The sequence below is a fragment of the Manihot esculenta genome, chromosome 6 (genome assembly GCF_001659605.2).
Source record: "Manihot esculenta cultivar AM560-2 chromosome 6, M.esculenta_v8, whole genome shotgun sequence".
Taxonomy (NCBI): Eukaryota; Viridiplantae; Streptophyta; class Magnoliopsida; order Malpighiales; family Euphorbiaceae; genus Manihot; species Manihot esculenta.
Genome location: NC_035166.2, coordinates 15,143,070 through 15,158,816, shown reverse-complemented (window position 1 = coordinate 15,158,816; position 15,747 = coordinate 15,143,070). Strand labels below are relative to the sequence as shown.

Genomic DNA, 15,747 nt, shown 5'->3' with positions numbered 1-15,747 from the left:
CAAGACAACCAATTCAGCCACCAAGTGAGTGGCATCAATTCGTTGACAAAACAGTTCAGAGCTACCAACCTTTCTCAGACAATCTCGCATTCGAGGTTTGCCCTTTGTATGGAATCCATGTCTAGAATGGCCATTAAAAGACAGTAAAAATAATGATAAGAGTTCTAATATCAAACATGTATAAGCAATAAATGTATAAGCCTAAAATTCGAGGAGTTACAATAAAGAGAGATGAGCCTTGCTTAATAAGCTTCAATCTGCCACTAATTCTCTCAGAAGCGAACTGAGTCGGATGAATCGCCACATTATCCTTCAAATACACAACTTCAGCGCCTTCTGGTTCGCTGGACGAGCTTCGCTTACTGCTGTTGCTCCTCATCATGTCACTTGCTGATCCCTACCAAAAGTGGCCACAGTCAGAAAAACCTAAACTCAAATTCACGAGATCAGTGTTGGAAAATTTGAGTTGCACATTTGCTCGAATAAAATGTAATTCGAATTTGAAGAATATTAGGCACTTGTACGCAATTGATCGATGAATTTAATTGATTGCTTACTTGCTGGATAGAAGCAGCATAATCTGGGTCGTCAGATAAATCGTGGAGCTCTGTTTCTTGCATGACTAGGGATTTTGTTATTTGCAGAGCAGAAAGAGAGACGAGTGAATTTGCTTAAGGAAGAAGAAAGGATTTGGCGTTGGGTTAGGTTCGGGGAGTAGGAAGGGAAAATCCCATATTAACTTAATATTAGTTAGAGAAATTACAATTTAATCCGGCCTGTGGAAAACTCAAACTCAGCCTCTCAACTTTAAAAAATATATTAATATTTTAAAAAATTTATTAATTAACCTTTTATTAATTTATTTTACTATTTAACATTTATGATATAAATATTTATAATTAATTATTTCATTTTATAAAAATATTTATTAATTAATTTTTTATATTAAAAATATTTTAAATTTTTTACAATATTTAAAAATTAAAATTAATAAATTTTTTAAAATTTTGAAATACATTTTAGGAGTGACAAATCCTGCAGCTAAAGTAATTAAAGGGAAGTGTTCTCACTTCAGTTTTTTCCCACAAGCTCATGAAGCACCGATTTTGGTTGACAAAACATTTTATGGGGAAAGAAAGTTTTATTCGATGGCTTAAGAGGGCAGATTGAAACTGGCAACTCTATATACACAAACTGGATATGTGATTTGTACAAGTGAATTCCAAAAACTTACCTTTTCTAGCCTTATCCAAAGCAGGGTCATGACTGCTCCATCAATTGGGTAGCTCAGCTGATTGATCACTTCTCTCACGCATAGAAGCCACAAATCCCCGTGTAATTTTACTCAGGAATACGTCTAACATATCTTAGCCATTACACTTCCTATAGGCATAATTATTTAACCTTTAAATTTCTTAAAGTATAATTATTTAATCTATGAAAATTTAACATACGTGTAAGGCAGTATACACTTAAATAGTTATACTTTTATGAATGTCAGGTATTAAAAATTAATAATAAAAAAAATTAGACTGCCAAATTAATTTTTTTAATAAAGATTAGAGGCGAATTATATATATGAAGACCACGGATTAGGTGGTAAGCGAAATCTTTTCCTCTGATGTCCCATCATAAACAGCTAATGAAACAAAATATTACACTAAAATCATTTCTCGTTTACTCAAAATCTTTGTCTTGCTCATCTAATTAATGAGGGAAAAACTCCAACGAGAAGTTGCCAATACCAGAGTGGGCGCTTGACACGTCCGCGTTTACTTCCTTCCTTCATATGAAAAGGACAAAAGGCCTAACGAGGTGTTTGGATTGGCATTTGCAGTGATTTAGGTTTTATAACCTACGGCTAAGCCGCTCCCAACCTGTTTGATAAAATTACTGAAAAAACTATTATTCAGCTAAAACATCTCATAACTTATTACAATTTACAAGTTATGGAATTAGAGTTGTTCACAAGTTGGTGGTTCAACTCGTAGGTTATTTTCAATTAAGTAAATATATATAAATCAATTAATTATAACACCTATTAATATAAATAAATAAATTTAATTAATTAAACTTTCAAATTATGTTATATTTGTATGTATTTTTTTATCGTATTTTTAAATTTACATAAACATAACTAGTTTAAATAGATTATTTTAAATATTTTTTTAATATGTGTGAATAAAAAAATATAAACTCATACTTTTTATATTTATAAAATATTAATATAAAAAATAAATTCTCTCTTTTTTTTTTGAAATGGAAAAATAAATTATCTCATTATATATATAAATATGCATGAGTATATATATATGGAATAAAGTGCATATAGTTCTCCACGCTTTAAAAAAAGGTGTGATTTTGAAAGTCTTTCACTTTCTCTTCGGCATTAAAAATTTTGTAAAATTTTAAATAATTATTTTTTTAATAATTATTTTATTTATAATAAAAAATTTAATTCATTCGAAGGAAGTTAAATCTTGTATGATTTTATAAAAGTTTATTTAAATTATTTTTTTATAAAATAAAATATATCAACTAAAAGGTTAAAGAGGTATTTGGTTCAATTTCTCTCTCCAACACTTAAAAAAATTTTAATTTTATTCAAAAAATAAGAATTAAAAAAATTATGCCATCTGGTGATTCTTTACCCGTATATATATATAGTATGAAGAAAATTTAAGACTTATCATCACGAAATAATAGAACAATTGTCTTGCAGAGGAATATAGATTATCTCCATATTTGTTTTTTTCAAATATAAATTATTTCTTTCAAATAAAAAAATATTTCTTTATAAAAATTTAATTCAATTTATTTTTAATTATTTTTTTATTTTAAATAGAAAAATTTATTTTTAAAAAAATAAAAATATACATAATTTTGTTAAACGAATCTTAGCAAACGATGAATGATAAAAACAACTTGAATTAATCATTTTCAATTTAGAATTGATATGGTTGGAAACATATCATAATTGTAATTTATGTCAATCATATCATAATGGTAATTGATCAATGTATCAAATAAGAAGAGTGAGGTAGTTGACACTAGTAAACAGTTACTCTGACACTTAAATTAATAAATTAATAAAATGAGTAAATATAATAAATTATTATGAGTTTAGAATGAATGTGTTAAAATGAATATTTTGATATGTGCACATTAAAAAAAATTGCTTATAAATCTCTTAGAAATTCAACTGATAGCAACTAGTAGGAGCGAGTATTATTCGGTTCAAATAGAAAAAATCGATTGAATTATTTTAATTTAATTTTTTATTTATTTCAGTTCGGTTTAATTTTAAAAATTTCGATTATTTCAGTTCGATTCGATTTTAGTAAAAAAAATCAAAAAAATTGAATCAAACTAATTAGATATAATAATATATTATTTTTGATAATATAAAGATTAGATAATAATCAAAATTGAAATATTTTAATTAAATTGTAGAATATTAAAAATAAGGCGTAAAAAATAAAAAATATATTAAAAAGGCCAACTAATTAAAATATAATTAAATCGAACCAAATCAGACCGATTCAATTTAATTTAATTTCTGTTAAAAATTCGTTCAATTTGATTTTTATAAATATTAAAATTTTAATTTTCAGTTTGTTCAGTTTGATTTTGAATCAACCGACTGAATACTTACCCCTGCCAGTTAGTGGATAGGGATCTCCCAATCATAGGTATAATGAATATCACTAAATTATATCTAATAACGGTAATTTTTCATAAAATATCGACTTATTTAGGAAAGAGCGAGTTTTGGTGATGTACTGAATATTGCGATATCCTAGTTTTTTCTTTTTATTGGGCGAAATCTCTGCAACAGTATATTAACTTATTAGACACATCGCCACATGGTATTGTGTCGTGATAAGAGCTCATGGTCCACTTTAAGCGATTATTATATTGTCCCAAAATAATATACAATAGATATGCCAAAAGGGAGAGACTAACATTGAAAACATGAGTGTAATTAACCATATATTGTAACGACCCGAAAATCGGACCGCTACCGGCGCTAGGATCCAGATCGGCTTAAGGCCGCCGGGACCCGTAACAAGCCTGACATATAACCTGTAAACCTGTATAATCCCATACATGATCAACAACATGCATAAAAGTTTAAACTTTTCTTTCAATATCCAACTCAACCTGAACATATACTGTGCATTGTCATAATCATAATCATGATCCCTCTGTGGGATCTCAACAATGCCCCAAAATGGCAATATAACATGAGATGAGTTGGCTTTCATAAACATTATAAAACATATCTATAGATCATGTATCAAAAGGGATAACAATACTCATAGGGTCAAGCACATCTATAACCTCAATATACCTCATTACATAACATACTGTAATCTCTTACATTACATTATAGTACAACTGTCATGTCCACCATCTAACTATTACATACACATACTTCAAAACTCTGGCTAACCTCCTGGTCTACCCTGTACCTGCACATCTGGGGTTAGGGGAGAGGGGTGAGCTACAAAGCCCAGTGAGCAGAATAGTGAAAACATACATTAAAATTTCATGCCATTATGTAATGCAACACATCACAACTAATCACATCTCGGATGGTATTGTCACCAATAGTCCTCTACATAGTCCAACTGTGCCGGGACGTAGAATGGGTACAACCGGTCTTTCTCTTATCATAACATATCATAACATACCAATGTGCCAGGGACGTAGAATGGGTACAACCTGGACTTTCTCTTACATCGTGCCAGGGACGTAGAATGGGTACAACCTGGACTTCCATACCATATCATGCCGTAACATCATCATGCCATATGAGGACTAAAGGATCATCCAATAACCAATCCACATCAACATTATAAATGCAATGCAACATATTCGTGAATACTAATGCAAACAACCTAATATATCCCATGGCATTCATGATGCATGGATCATGCTCAAAATTCATATTTCATTTATTTTAAAACTTAAGGTTTATTCCACTCACCTCTGGCTAGCTCTGACAAACTCTGTAGCAGCTGGCTCACTGCTGGGGTCCTCGGTTCCTCGGGTCCGAACCTACACAGGTGGACTCCAATGAGGGACCAAACATACATAAACATAACTCTAATATACTCCCCAAAAACCTCCTAAAACATCATAAAATAACTACATAAAAACATGCAAGAAATGGCTGGACAGGACACTTTCGGCGGCAGGTTCGGCGGCCGAAAGTCCCTCCAGAGCCGAAAGTCAGGCAGGTTCGGCGGCACCTTCGGCGGCCGAAACTCCCAGACAGAGGCGAAACTCATGCATGTTCGGCGGCACCTTCGGCGGCCGAAAGTCCCAGACAGAGACGAAAGTCTCTTTTCGGGGGCAACTTCGGCAGCCGAAAGGCCTGCCTCCCCAGCCATGTTCGGCGGCCGAAAGTGCCTTCGGCTGCCGAACCTGGTTTCTGCCAAAGGGCAGAAACTTGGCTCCTTTATGCACGTTTGCCTCCCAACTCTTCCAACATGCATATAACTCAACCAAAACATGCATACAAGCTCCTAGGGGTCTCAAACTACCTTAAACCCCAACTACAACACACATACACAAGCATTTGCAAGCCACATTTGCATAAACTCAAAAATCATCCATAACTCACTAAAAACCTACACATGCATCTCTACCCCAAAGATCTTGCATAAAACTTACTTAAAACATATAATGAGCTTAAGATCGGCTCTTACCTCTTGAAAATCGAGAGAGAGACGACCTAAACTCGGAGATCCAAGCAAAAGAGCTCCTGAGTTTCCAAAGCTCCAAAACTTGTCTTAAATGCTCAAAACTTGCAATGAGAGGTGAAAACTCAAGAAAAATGGAGGAGATTTGAAGAAAGAACACAAGATCTGGGGAGAGGGAGGTCGGAAGCTAGCTATGGCCGAAAATGGGAGAAAGCTCGCCCATTTCGGCTAAGTGACCCTTTTATAGTGGCTGGCCAGGCCACGTTCGGGGGCCGAAAGTGCTTCCGCAAGCATGCCATGTTCGGCGGCCGAACTGGACTTTCGGCGGCCGAACCTGGACTTCCCTCACTCATGCTTTCGGGGGCCTAACGTGCCTCCAAAACGCATGCATGTTCGGCGGCCGAACTTGACTTTCGGCGGCCGAACCTGGGTTTTCCTCCAAAGACTTTTCATGCAAAAACTCATTAAATCTTCATACTTAAAACCATGAAATACCTTAAAACATTTTATGAAAACATGTTTCTACCCCACTAGAGGCTTCCGACATCCGAGATTCCACCGGACGGTAGGAATTCCGATACCGGAGTCTAGCCGGGTATTACATATATGTTGTTTATTTAAATTTTTAAAAGTAATATATATATATATATATATATATATTTGAGTTTAATTTTTTAAAAAAAACTTAAATAAAAATTTTATTATTTTAATTATGCTATTTTGGTAATTTTTTAAATACTTAAGTAGGAGTGTAAAGGAACCGAGCCAAGTTTTAAAGAGTTCAAACTTGATTCGTTAAAATTTTTTCAAACTCGAACCAAATTCGAGTTTTACTCATTTCAAACTCAAGTCGAATATTAAAAAACTCAAATTTGGCTCGTTTAATAAACGAGTTTAGACGAATCGAGCTTTTATTGAGTTTAGTTTCGAATAGTTTACGAGTAGTTCAATTTATTTACATATATAATGAGTTTTAATTTAAAACTAAAATAATTTTAATTAAATAAGTATATCTAATTAGCTCGTAAATTTATAGAGATGAGTTTTTAAATCTTAATACTCTAAATATATGCAAGTTTAAGAGTGTAACTAAATTATATAAAGCTGAATTTTAAAAAATTTAGGTTTGTCTCATGAAAAGTATATGCAGGGTTTGAGTTTATTTCACTTATGATAATAATCTTAACTTACTTAACGAAACTGTTCACGAGCTTGCTCATGAACTCAGAAACGAGACAAATTCACAAGTCTTAACGAGACGAATACTATGGATGTCAAGTTTGTTTCGTTTACCAAACGAGTCTAAAAATTAAGCTCGATTTTGACTTATTTAGAAATTGTGTCGAATTCGGTCGAGTTTTTATCGAATCGAATCTCGAATAATTCACGAATGATTTGGTTCATTTACACCCTACTTAACTTAGGTAATTTAATATCTTAAACTATAAGTAATATCAGTAAAGGATGCCCCATATCATTATTTTAATCACTTTTAAATAAATTAAAAGGTTTAATATTATTAGAAAATGGTTGATTAATATTAACTTCCATATATATGTATATATTAAAGTTAATCATATTAGTAAAGTAATAAATAAACTGTATTCTAAAAAAATAGTTTATAATTTGAAATATAAAAAATTAATAAATATGTTTCTTAGAAAATATTAGAGTAATTTATAATACAGCTCTTAAAATTTAATAAAATTTACCGTTTAATCTCTATCATTTTAATAATAAATAATTTAGTAGATATCATATCGTTAATAAAATAGTTATTTTATTATAATTTATTATTAAATTATAAATAATTTAATTTTTTAAATTTTATTTTTATATCAATTTAATTTTTTTAATTTAAATAATTGTAATAATTTAATCTTTATAACTTTAATATGTATAATAATTTTAGTATATTTAATGAGTTAATATTTTTAATTAATAATTAATTAACGATAAATTTAATAAAATAGTTATTTTGTCAATAAGAAATTCTATAACAGTCACTTTTTTATGTAATTGTTCCATACTTTCTATTTTTATTGATTAAAAAGTATAATAATTAATGGTTATTCGAAAATATAGAGAAATATAATAAATATTTCTTATCTAATAGAATGAAGAGCGTTAGATACTGAAAAAATAATTACTATTAGCATTCCTCTTTTGTCAATTATAAAATAAAAAATAAAAAATAATTTATTAATTATTAAATAATTAAGAAAAATTATGAATTTTATTAAATTTTGTATTGTAAATTACAAAATATTATATAAATAATTAAGAGAATATATATTTATATATACATTTATTTATTTATTTATTTTATAAATTTTAGCACTTTGAGGAGTGTAATAATTTTGTGGCAATTGGCAATAGTGGAAAAGTATGACATTCTCTTGCATTCCTATCAACAACCATACTATCACTCCTCGTAATGATTCAATGTAGAAATTAAATTCCATTGCAGGCACGAAATCTGCTTCGAAAAACCAAATCCAAATCCAAAATTAAAAAAGGAAATTTTAAAACAAATCCACGCAATAAAAGGAAAAAAAATCCTGCGGTCTTTAATACCTGAGCTGGGACCCAACCGTTTTAAGTGGACCCCCCAATCCAACAGTACCGACACGTGTCCATTACCAACTATATCTCATGCGCTTCTCCACTTAAACATTCTCTTCCCTCTCTCATTTCCTTGTATGGCAAAACCAAACACTCCCTACTTAAACTTCTCTTCGTCTCTGTCCTCACTCCTCTCTCTCTATCTCTCTCTCATTCTCAGGCTAACATAATCACTCTCAGCTATGGATTTAGAGAAGAACAACGCCTTACCTGTCACTGATCCTTCCGACAAGCCAGAGAAGCTGCAAAATGATTCTGCCATGACCAGAAAAGGAGCTTATGCTGCCATTTCTTACATGGCCAGTGCAGGTTTATTTTTATCTGTTTATTTACTTTTTCTTTCATTTTCCACTGTTGGGTATGTGTTGTTTGGTTAATTTTGTGAAGATAAGATTGTTGGGAGATTAGTTTTTAGTTTTTAGCTTTTTTTGGGTTTTTTCTCCTATCAATTTTGCATTCTGTAATTGCTGGGTTTGGAATGTGTGTGTCTATGGCGGAGAGAGACGTGAAATGGTCGTGTTAAAAAGGTTGTTTTAACTGTATTTCTACGGTTAGTGTTTCATGGTTCGAAACAAGACAAAAAGAAGAAAAAGGAAAAAATATTGTAGCCTAATTATGTTATTGGCTTAGAAAAAGTATGTCAAAATTGATAATGTGGTGGGCCTAAGAGTATAGGAATATCTCCTGTATTATTGATCCCATAAAGGGACACCAAAATAATGGAGTAGTACAAGCTTTGAGAAGGAATCAAGGGAGACAAACTGAATTTTCAATCACAAATAGGCTTATATCTACAATAGTACCTTGTAAAACATAGTTCCTTATTGTGTTAGTCATAGCTGAGTGAAGATCATATTGTTGATGATAGCAGATTAAAAAATCTATTATTATAGATTTAGGTAATTATTTAAGAATGGGGATGATAAAGATAATAAAGAATTCAAAGGCCTAAGAACAAATTTTAAAGGAGGTTTTATGGAATTTAACTTAGAAAAAAGATTTAGAGTTTAGGGAAACTAAGGAGCTAGTGGGTTTGGATGCACAGTGGAGTGAGGGGGGGGAATCTATGAGTTTGTATTTTGCTACTCGTAGATTAATGTTGAGATGGATGAAAGCAGAGAATTTGATTGCTTTAGAATATGATTGTTTATACTTATGAAAGTTACTGGGAAAGTTCCCTTTTGTGCAGGTGAAATTTTTTCTAGTAACTTCCCAATTGAGAATAAACAACTCAAATTATGTTTTCCCCCGTAGTTTTCCCCCAAACAAACCGCTTTAGTCATGTATATAACTGCTAATAGTGTATAATTGTGGTACGATGACGACCTGAGCTGGTCAATGGGACAACAATTATTATGGCATCACTCGATTTTAAGTTGTTATACTTGTGAGTTGTGACCATCTTTGGGGTTCTCCATCATGGCTTTCTAATGTGATGTCCGATATTTTACAAATGAATGCTAGGAGACTAGTGTCATTTACTTAACATCTTACTATCTTCTTTAAAATGCACACTGTTCTGGCAGTTCTTATTTTATAAAGGAGCCCCCCCTTCCTTTTTTATCAGTTTTACTAATCTGATAAAATTTTGTCCTTCATTCTGCAGTTCTCTTGGTAATGTTCAACAAAGCAGCCCTTTCGTCTTACCGTTTCCCATATGCAAATGTTATAACACTTCTTCAGGTATTTCTTTTTCAAGTTCAGTTTCCTGGACTGGCCAATATTTTTTATTTGTATATATTTGGCATGGTGTTTGAGCAATTGTTAATTGATGTAACCTTGCACTAATTTGGTGTCATTATTGAATACCATTTAAGGATCATATTTTATATTATCCTCAGTTTATATGCATGTCTTGTGTGTGACATGCATTTACCTAGGCTGGGAATTTTTATGCTAATTGAATAAAATGTTTATCTAGACCAGCTTCTGATTCTTTTCCTTATTTAAGTGGGTAAAAATCTTCCTTTTGTAGACTCTTTGTTCGTGTTTATTTCTCTATGCAATGAGACGGTGGAAGATCATATCTTTTAGAACTGGTGAATCCAATAGAAGTAATAATATCCCTGCAAGCTTTGTACCTTTTAGGACATTGTTGCACACCCTTCCTCTGGCACTTTCGTACTTGCTTTACATGGTATGAATCATTAGACATAGAAATACTTTTCTTTTCCTTATACATATTTCTTGAGTTTAGTTTTTATTGCCTCCTGTTTTATATCTTTTGGATGAAGCTGGTTACAATGGAATCTGTACGTGGCATAAATATTCCCATGTACACCACTCTTAGGAGAACTACCGTGGCATTCACAATGATTGTGGAGTATCTTCTTACTGGCAAGAAACACTCCTTGCTTGTTGTTGGCAGGTTAGTAGGCAGCCCTTTGATACTCCTGTAAGTCAGATTAACCAAGAAGCAGGTTAATGATTCTGCACTGTTTTATGTTCATTTATGCCATTATCTCCATGCATTCACTTACATGTAATTGACTAAAGAATGTGCTATGCTGTGTTTATAAACAAGACTGCCTGCCAATTTAATCATATGATATTGCCAATTTGTTTGCATCTACAAAAGAATCTTATTTGGTGTCCTTGTTCTTTTTTTTTAATTTTTTTTTTGGAGTTTTGCATAGTCTTTTACACTTCCAAGGTCCAATTTTAAATTATGTTAATAAGTGTGGAATATTGTAGACTATCAAGTGAAATTACCTGAAATGGCATGTTGTAGTCATTGTAATTAAATCATATTTTCAAGATAAAAGGATATGAAACTGCAACATCAAATGAATTAGTCATTGGATATGTTTAGCATTTATTATTTTTATTCACTAGAAGATGGTACTTGAATTTGTTTTTCATGAGAGTTATTCTGCCAGATGAAGGATTAAGTATAAGGTGAAGAAGGTGCTTGAATGTGTGTATCATTGAATTCTTAACAGATTGCTTTGCTGGATGGATCTAATAATTGGTGCTTATATCCTTAGACAAAAATGATACACAAGAATATGCAAATGGTCCCAATACTAAACATTTGGTTGCCACTATTAGATTGTGAAGGGAAAACAGAGTAACAAATTAAGTATGGAGCACAAGGAAGCTACTTTTCTATATGATTGTAAGATTCATTGTTATAGCTATTGAATAAAAAATGAAGTTCCAGACGGATGAACACTAATATAAGAAACAGGGACAAAATGTACTGATGAAAAGAAAGGGCGTTTGAATTAATGATGAGATGATGGAAGATTGCATTTACTAAAATAAAAAAGATAAACTTTACAGCTAGTAAAGTGGTTTGATTTCAATTGGTGGGTAGGAATTTTTTTTTTCCAAATGTAAAAGAAGAAATGCAAAATAAATGCTTGAAACTTAAAAATTAATAATAATAAATCTCCAATGGTAAAAAGAGCTACTTTCCACATTTCGTATCACTTTCTTTGAAAAAGCATTGTTTCTAGAAACCATAAGACATGCCAGAGAATACTCTTATGAAATGAAACCATGAGACATGGCAGAGAATAGTCTCTATAAGACATGCAGGTAATTGACACTAAATTCAACTAAGCTTGAATTAGGCCTAAACCCCAAAATAATGAGTTTAGCTCTATGGTTCTTCTTTCAGCAATCCGCATAGTTGATGCTGAATACTACTTGCTATATCTTCAGTGCCATATGTTATCCCTATTGCCATTACTGGTTTATCTAGTGTTGTGCTGAGATATTTCTAAAGGTTCTAGTCATAAGTGTCTGAGATGGTAAAAATTAATGATCAAGGCTCGAATACAAATGAAGAAACATGGTTTCATTTTCTACACATACTCAAATCCGGAAACCAAATAGTTAAGCAATAGATTATGACTTTTTTAAAGCATAAGAGGTATATGTTTTTGTTTATTCTACCATGGCATCCAATAAAAGCAGCATGATCTAGTTTTTCTTTTTTCTTTTTTAATTGTTTCTAACATTGTTTATAATTGGAAAAACAAAACAAGGATTTCATCAGTGTGGGGATAATTATATTTGGTGCATTTATTGCTGGAGCTCGAGACTTGTCATTTGATGCCTATAGCTATGCTATAGTCTTCATAGCAAATATCTGCACAGCAATATATCTCGCTTCTATTTCTCGAATTGGTAGTATCTTAATCCAACATTTTTTTATTTCTAATTTATTAATATAAGGTTTAAAGCTTTGTTTTATTTATCCTCTCAATATTTTCAGGTAAGTCTAGTGGCCTTAATAGCTTTGGTCTTATGTGGTGCAATGGTGAGATAAGAGGACCAACATAAGATTATGTTGTTCTTTTGGGTTCATTTTTCTCAATTTGATGGGATTCCTTGAAATCAGTGTGCATAATTTACTTAACTAATATCTGTAGGTGTAATATGTGCACCAATCTTGCTTGTCTCGACATCAATTAGAGGAGACCTGAAAGCGATGATGAATTTCCCCTATCTCTTATTCCCAGGATTTCAGGTTCTTTATTTCTCAAAATAACTGTATTTTTACAAGCTTATTGCACCCGCAGATAATTATAGTTTCATAAAGTTTTATTTGTTTGGAGTCCAAACTTGTCCTTGCTAATATTTAAGTTATCTCAGTCTTGGGGAAATTGAGGACAATCAATATATTGAATATATGTCCTAAAGAGGACATCCTAGTAGTGAAGGTCTGAGATCTCCTTCAAGAAAGTTTAGTTTCAAATCCTGCTGGTACGGGGTGGAAAGGGTTATGTGAAGGGGGAGAGCTGCCTCCATTAAGTGGCTCATCCAATGTATCAAAAATGAAAAATTGAAGGCCTTCCTAGAAAAGATTGGAGATCCTTCATCTTGATGCACTAGCACTTCAAAATAAAACTTTCTGCACCTATGATGTTGTGAAGTTAACTGCTTGTGCTTGAATTGTCTTCTTGAATATCAATAAAAAAACTTGTCATATGGTGGTTTCAGTTCCTTTTAGTAACCTAAATGCTAAACTTCCAGAACTTCAAGTTATGATAAATTTAACATAATCAACAAAATAGAAAATGCAAATTCTTAATGAGTATTATCTCTACCTATGGCCTGTATGAACACTCGTTGCTTAAGTATTGCCATCTATTACCAACTTCTACCAAATTCAAAGCAATGAACATGAATATGCATACCACAATAATCAGTGAAAAATTTGACAGGTCTAATTTTGCTGCATTTATATGATTTGCAGGTTGTGATGCTTCTATCCTGTATCATGGCTTTCTTGATAAATTATTATGTCTTTTTGAATACAACGCTGAATTCAGCCCTCACACAGACAATCTGTGGTAATATGAAGGTATGCAACACCTGTCATATTCCTTGTTATACAACAAAATTTTGCTGATGAAGCCAATCAAGCCAGACACGCGTTGGTTGATACAACATTTTGCCCTTTATTTAGGCATAGTTTATTTGATTTAACTAAAATCAGCAGATTTTGTACAGGTTTCCTCGCCATAGGCTTGGAATCATCTCAAGTTCATGAGGCCTGACACCTTATAATTCTCTGTTGTTTGCCTGAAATATGTTTAAGTTATAATAGTTGTTTGTTTTCCGCAGAATTGTTATCTTGAATGTCTAAGCTACACTAATCAACTGCTTGCTATTATTCTAGTAAAAGGTTGTGCTACATGATCAATCGAATTATCCTAAACAAGGGCCCTATTACGAAAAATTTTGGTGCATAAGATACTTGGGATACTATTAGCCGTGTTACCAGAACTATCGCTTGCCATGTCTGAATTAAGCCACAAACATCTTCAATTAACATATGATTTGACTGTTTGATCAACATGTTCTCCAGATTTCCAACCAGAAAATTGTATTTTTATTGAGTATATTTCTCTTGAATGGGCCAGAAAGATGTAGCCACAAACCCATTTTGATTTTGATTACCGCTTTCTATGGTCACAAGTAGTTTATGTTACTTGGCCTTATAAAAATCTGCCAATGCAAATATTCGCCTGTTTTGTGCCCTGGATGTTGCTTTTTCCAATTCAGAATTTATTAATACCAATGTGGATGTTATAGGATCTTTTCACCATTGGACTGGGATGGCTACTTTTTGGTGGGCTTCCATTTGATCTGGTGAGCATAATCTCCTGTTATGTTTTAAATTTTAATTATTTTGTGTTGTTTATATGTGAATCTTAATGCAGCACATAACCTAAACTTGAGTATTGCAATGTTTGCAGTTGAATATTATTGGCCAATCTCTTGGTTTCTTTGGATCCTGTTTATATGCTTACTGTAAACTCAAAGGGAAATAAATGGAAGAGCTACTGCTAATATCAGCATGCTGGAGGTAAATTGATATGGCTTATCATTCATCCCTTCATGAGATGATAAATTTCAATTTTAACATAGCCGACTTTAGAAATGAGGCTAAACATCTGGGCAGATTTTCCTTTGTACGAGGCAGGCTGCTCTTTAATTTTATGAGAAGAACAAGGACTATTTGCTTCTTCAATATATTCATGACAAGAAAGTGGTGGATATGAGTTAAACATTTTTCATTTTGTCTAACCTATAGTGAAATAAATAAATAATCAACTATAGAAAAAGAAAATGCTTTCAGAAGTGGCAGAATTTTGATTTCAGTTGAGCTCTTTCTTGGTCCATGTGTTTTGTCCTCAACTTTTTGCAGACAATAGATTTGATGGCTTTCTTTTGGTTTGTGAAGATAATATCCATACCTCCCTGTCGATGCTTATCAGTACTAGTGTGCAACAATGTCTTAATCATTTGATTTTGCACTATGATTTTTCATGTTATATTACTAATATTACAGAACAATGAGATCAACCAATAGTTTTGAACTTTAGCTTGCTCTGATAAACAACTTCCATGCAAGTAATGATAAGCTTACAGGAATTCATTTTCCTTCACTGTAGAGTGTATGGATTTCGTCCTTGCATGTTTTTATATGAGGGCTATTATTAGAACTTGAAGGGCCCATAAGCCTGGTCATTGTCAAACTCAAGTATGCTACAAACTCTGACCGAGATATGAGACATGTTCATTCTGTATCTTGATCTTACACACAATTATGTGAAAAATCTCAGTTGGGTAGGTTGTGTCTCTGAAGTGGGATGGTTCAGATAAGATCATGTCTCCCCTTAAAGCGAAAAAGGAAGTATGAGCTTATGATTCAATTCTGGCTCAATCTTTTGGAAAAAATAAAGTTCTTTCTATCCACTCCTTGTCTAAAAAATGTTTTGGGAGGTTATAGGAGAGGAACTTGGTCATGTCCAATATAGAGCGTCAAATGCCTCAATGCAGAAGTGTGATAAGTTAGTAGGAGAAGAAGGAAAGAATGGAAAAGGGGAGATCGAAGATGACATGGAGGAAAATAGTTAAAAAATCTAGTAGTTTTGAATTTTAAAGTAGA

The 15,747-nt window shown here is 32.2% G+C and overlaps 2 protein-coding genes across 6 annotated transcripts in view; one reads left to right on the top strand and one right to left on the bottom strand.

Annotated features, from left to right (window-relative positions):
- Positions 1-746, bottom strand: part of LOC110617288 (TBC1 domain family member 15) — a 29,910-nt gene extending 29,164 nt beyond the window's left edge. For 2 of the 4 annotated variants that reach the window (XM_021759987.2, XM_043957878.1), the window contains exons 1-3: positions 558-746; positions 221-397; positions 70-121 (exon numbers count right to left, since the gene is read on the bottom strand). In XM_021759987.2, the coding sequence (XP_021615679.1) occupies positions 70-121; positions 221-397; positions 558-620 (292 nt within the window). In that variant the 5' untranslated portion in view covers positions 621-746. The remainder of the gene's footprint in view (positions 1-69; positions 122-220; positions 398-557) is intronic. The other 2 variants (XM_021759986.2, XM_043957877.1) reach the window with 2 other exon arrangements.
- A 7,652-nt stretch (positions 747-8,398) lies between these two features.
- Positions 8,399-15,747, top strand: LOC110617059 (UDP-N-acetylglucosamine transporter UGNT1). 2 transcript variants are annotated; one of them, XM_021759650.2, is made up of 10 exons: positions 8,399-8,645; positions 9,943-10,019; positions 10,312-10,473; positions 10,571-10,704; positions 12,343-12,473; positions 12,562-12,606; positions 12,719-12,816; positions 13,546-13,653; positions 14,388-14,444; positions 14,552-15,744. In XM_021759650.2, exons 1-10 carry the CDS (start codon positions 8,519-8,521, stop codon positions 14,624-14,626), a joined length of 1,014 nt encoding a protein of 337 aa, XP_021615342.1. In that variant the 5' UTR covers positions 8,399-8,518; the 3' UTR covers positions 14,627-15,744. The 2 variants fall into 2 exon arrangements, with proteins under 2 accessions (XP_021615342.1, XP_043813252.1); XM_043957317.1 differs by lacking the exon at positions 12,562-12,606 and having other exon boundaries at positions 14,552-15,747.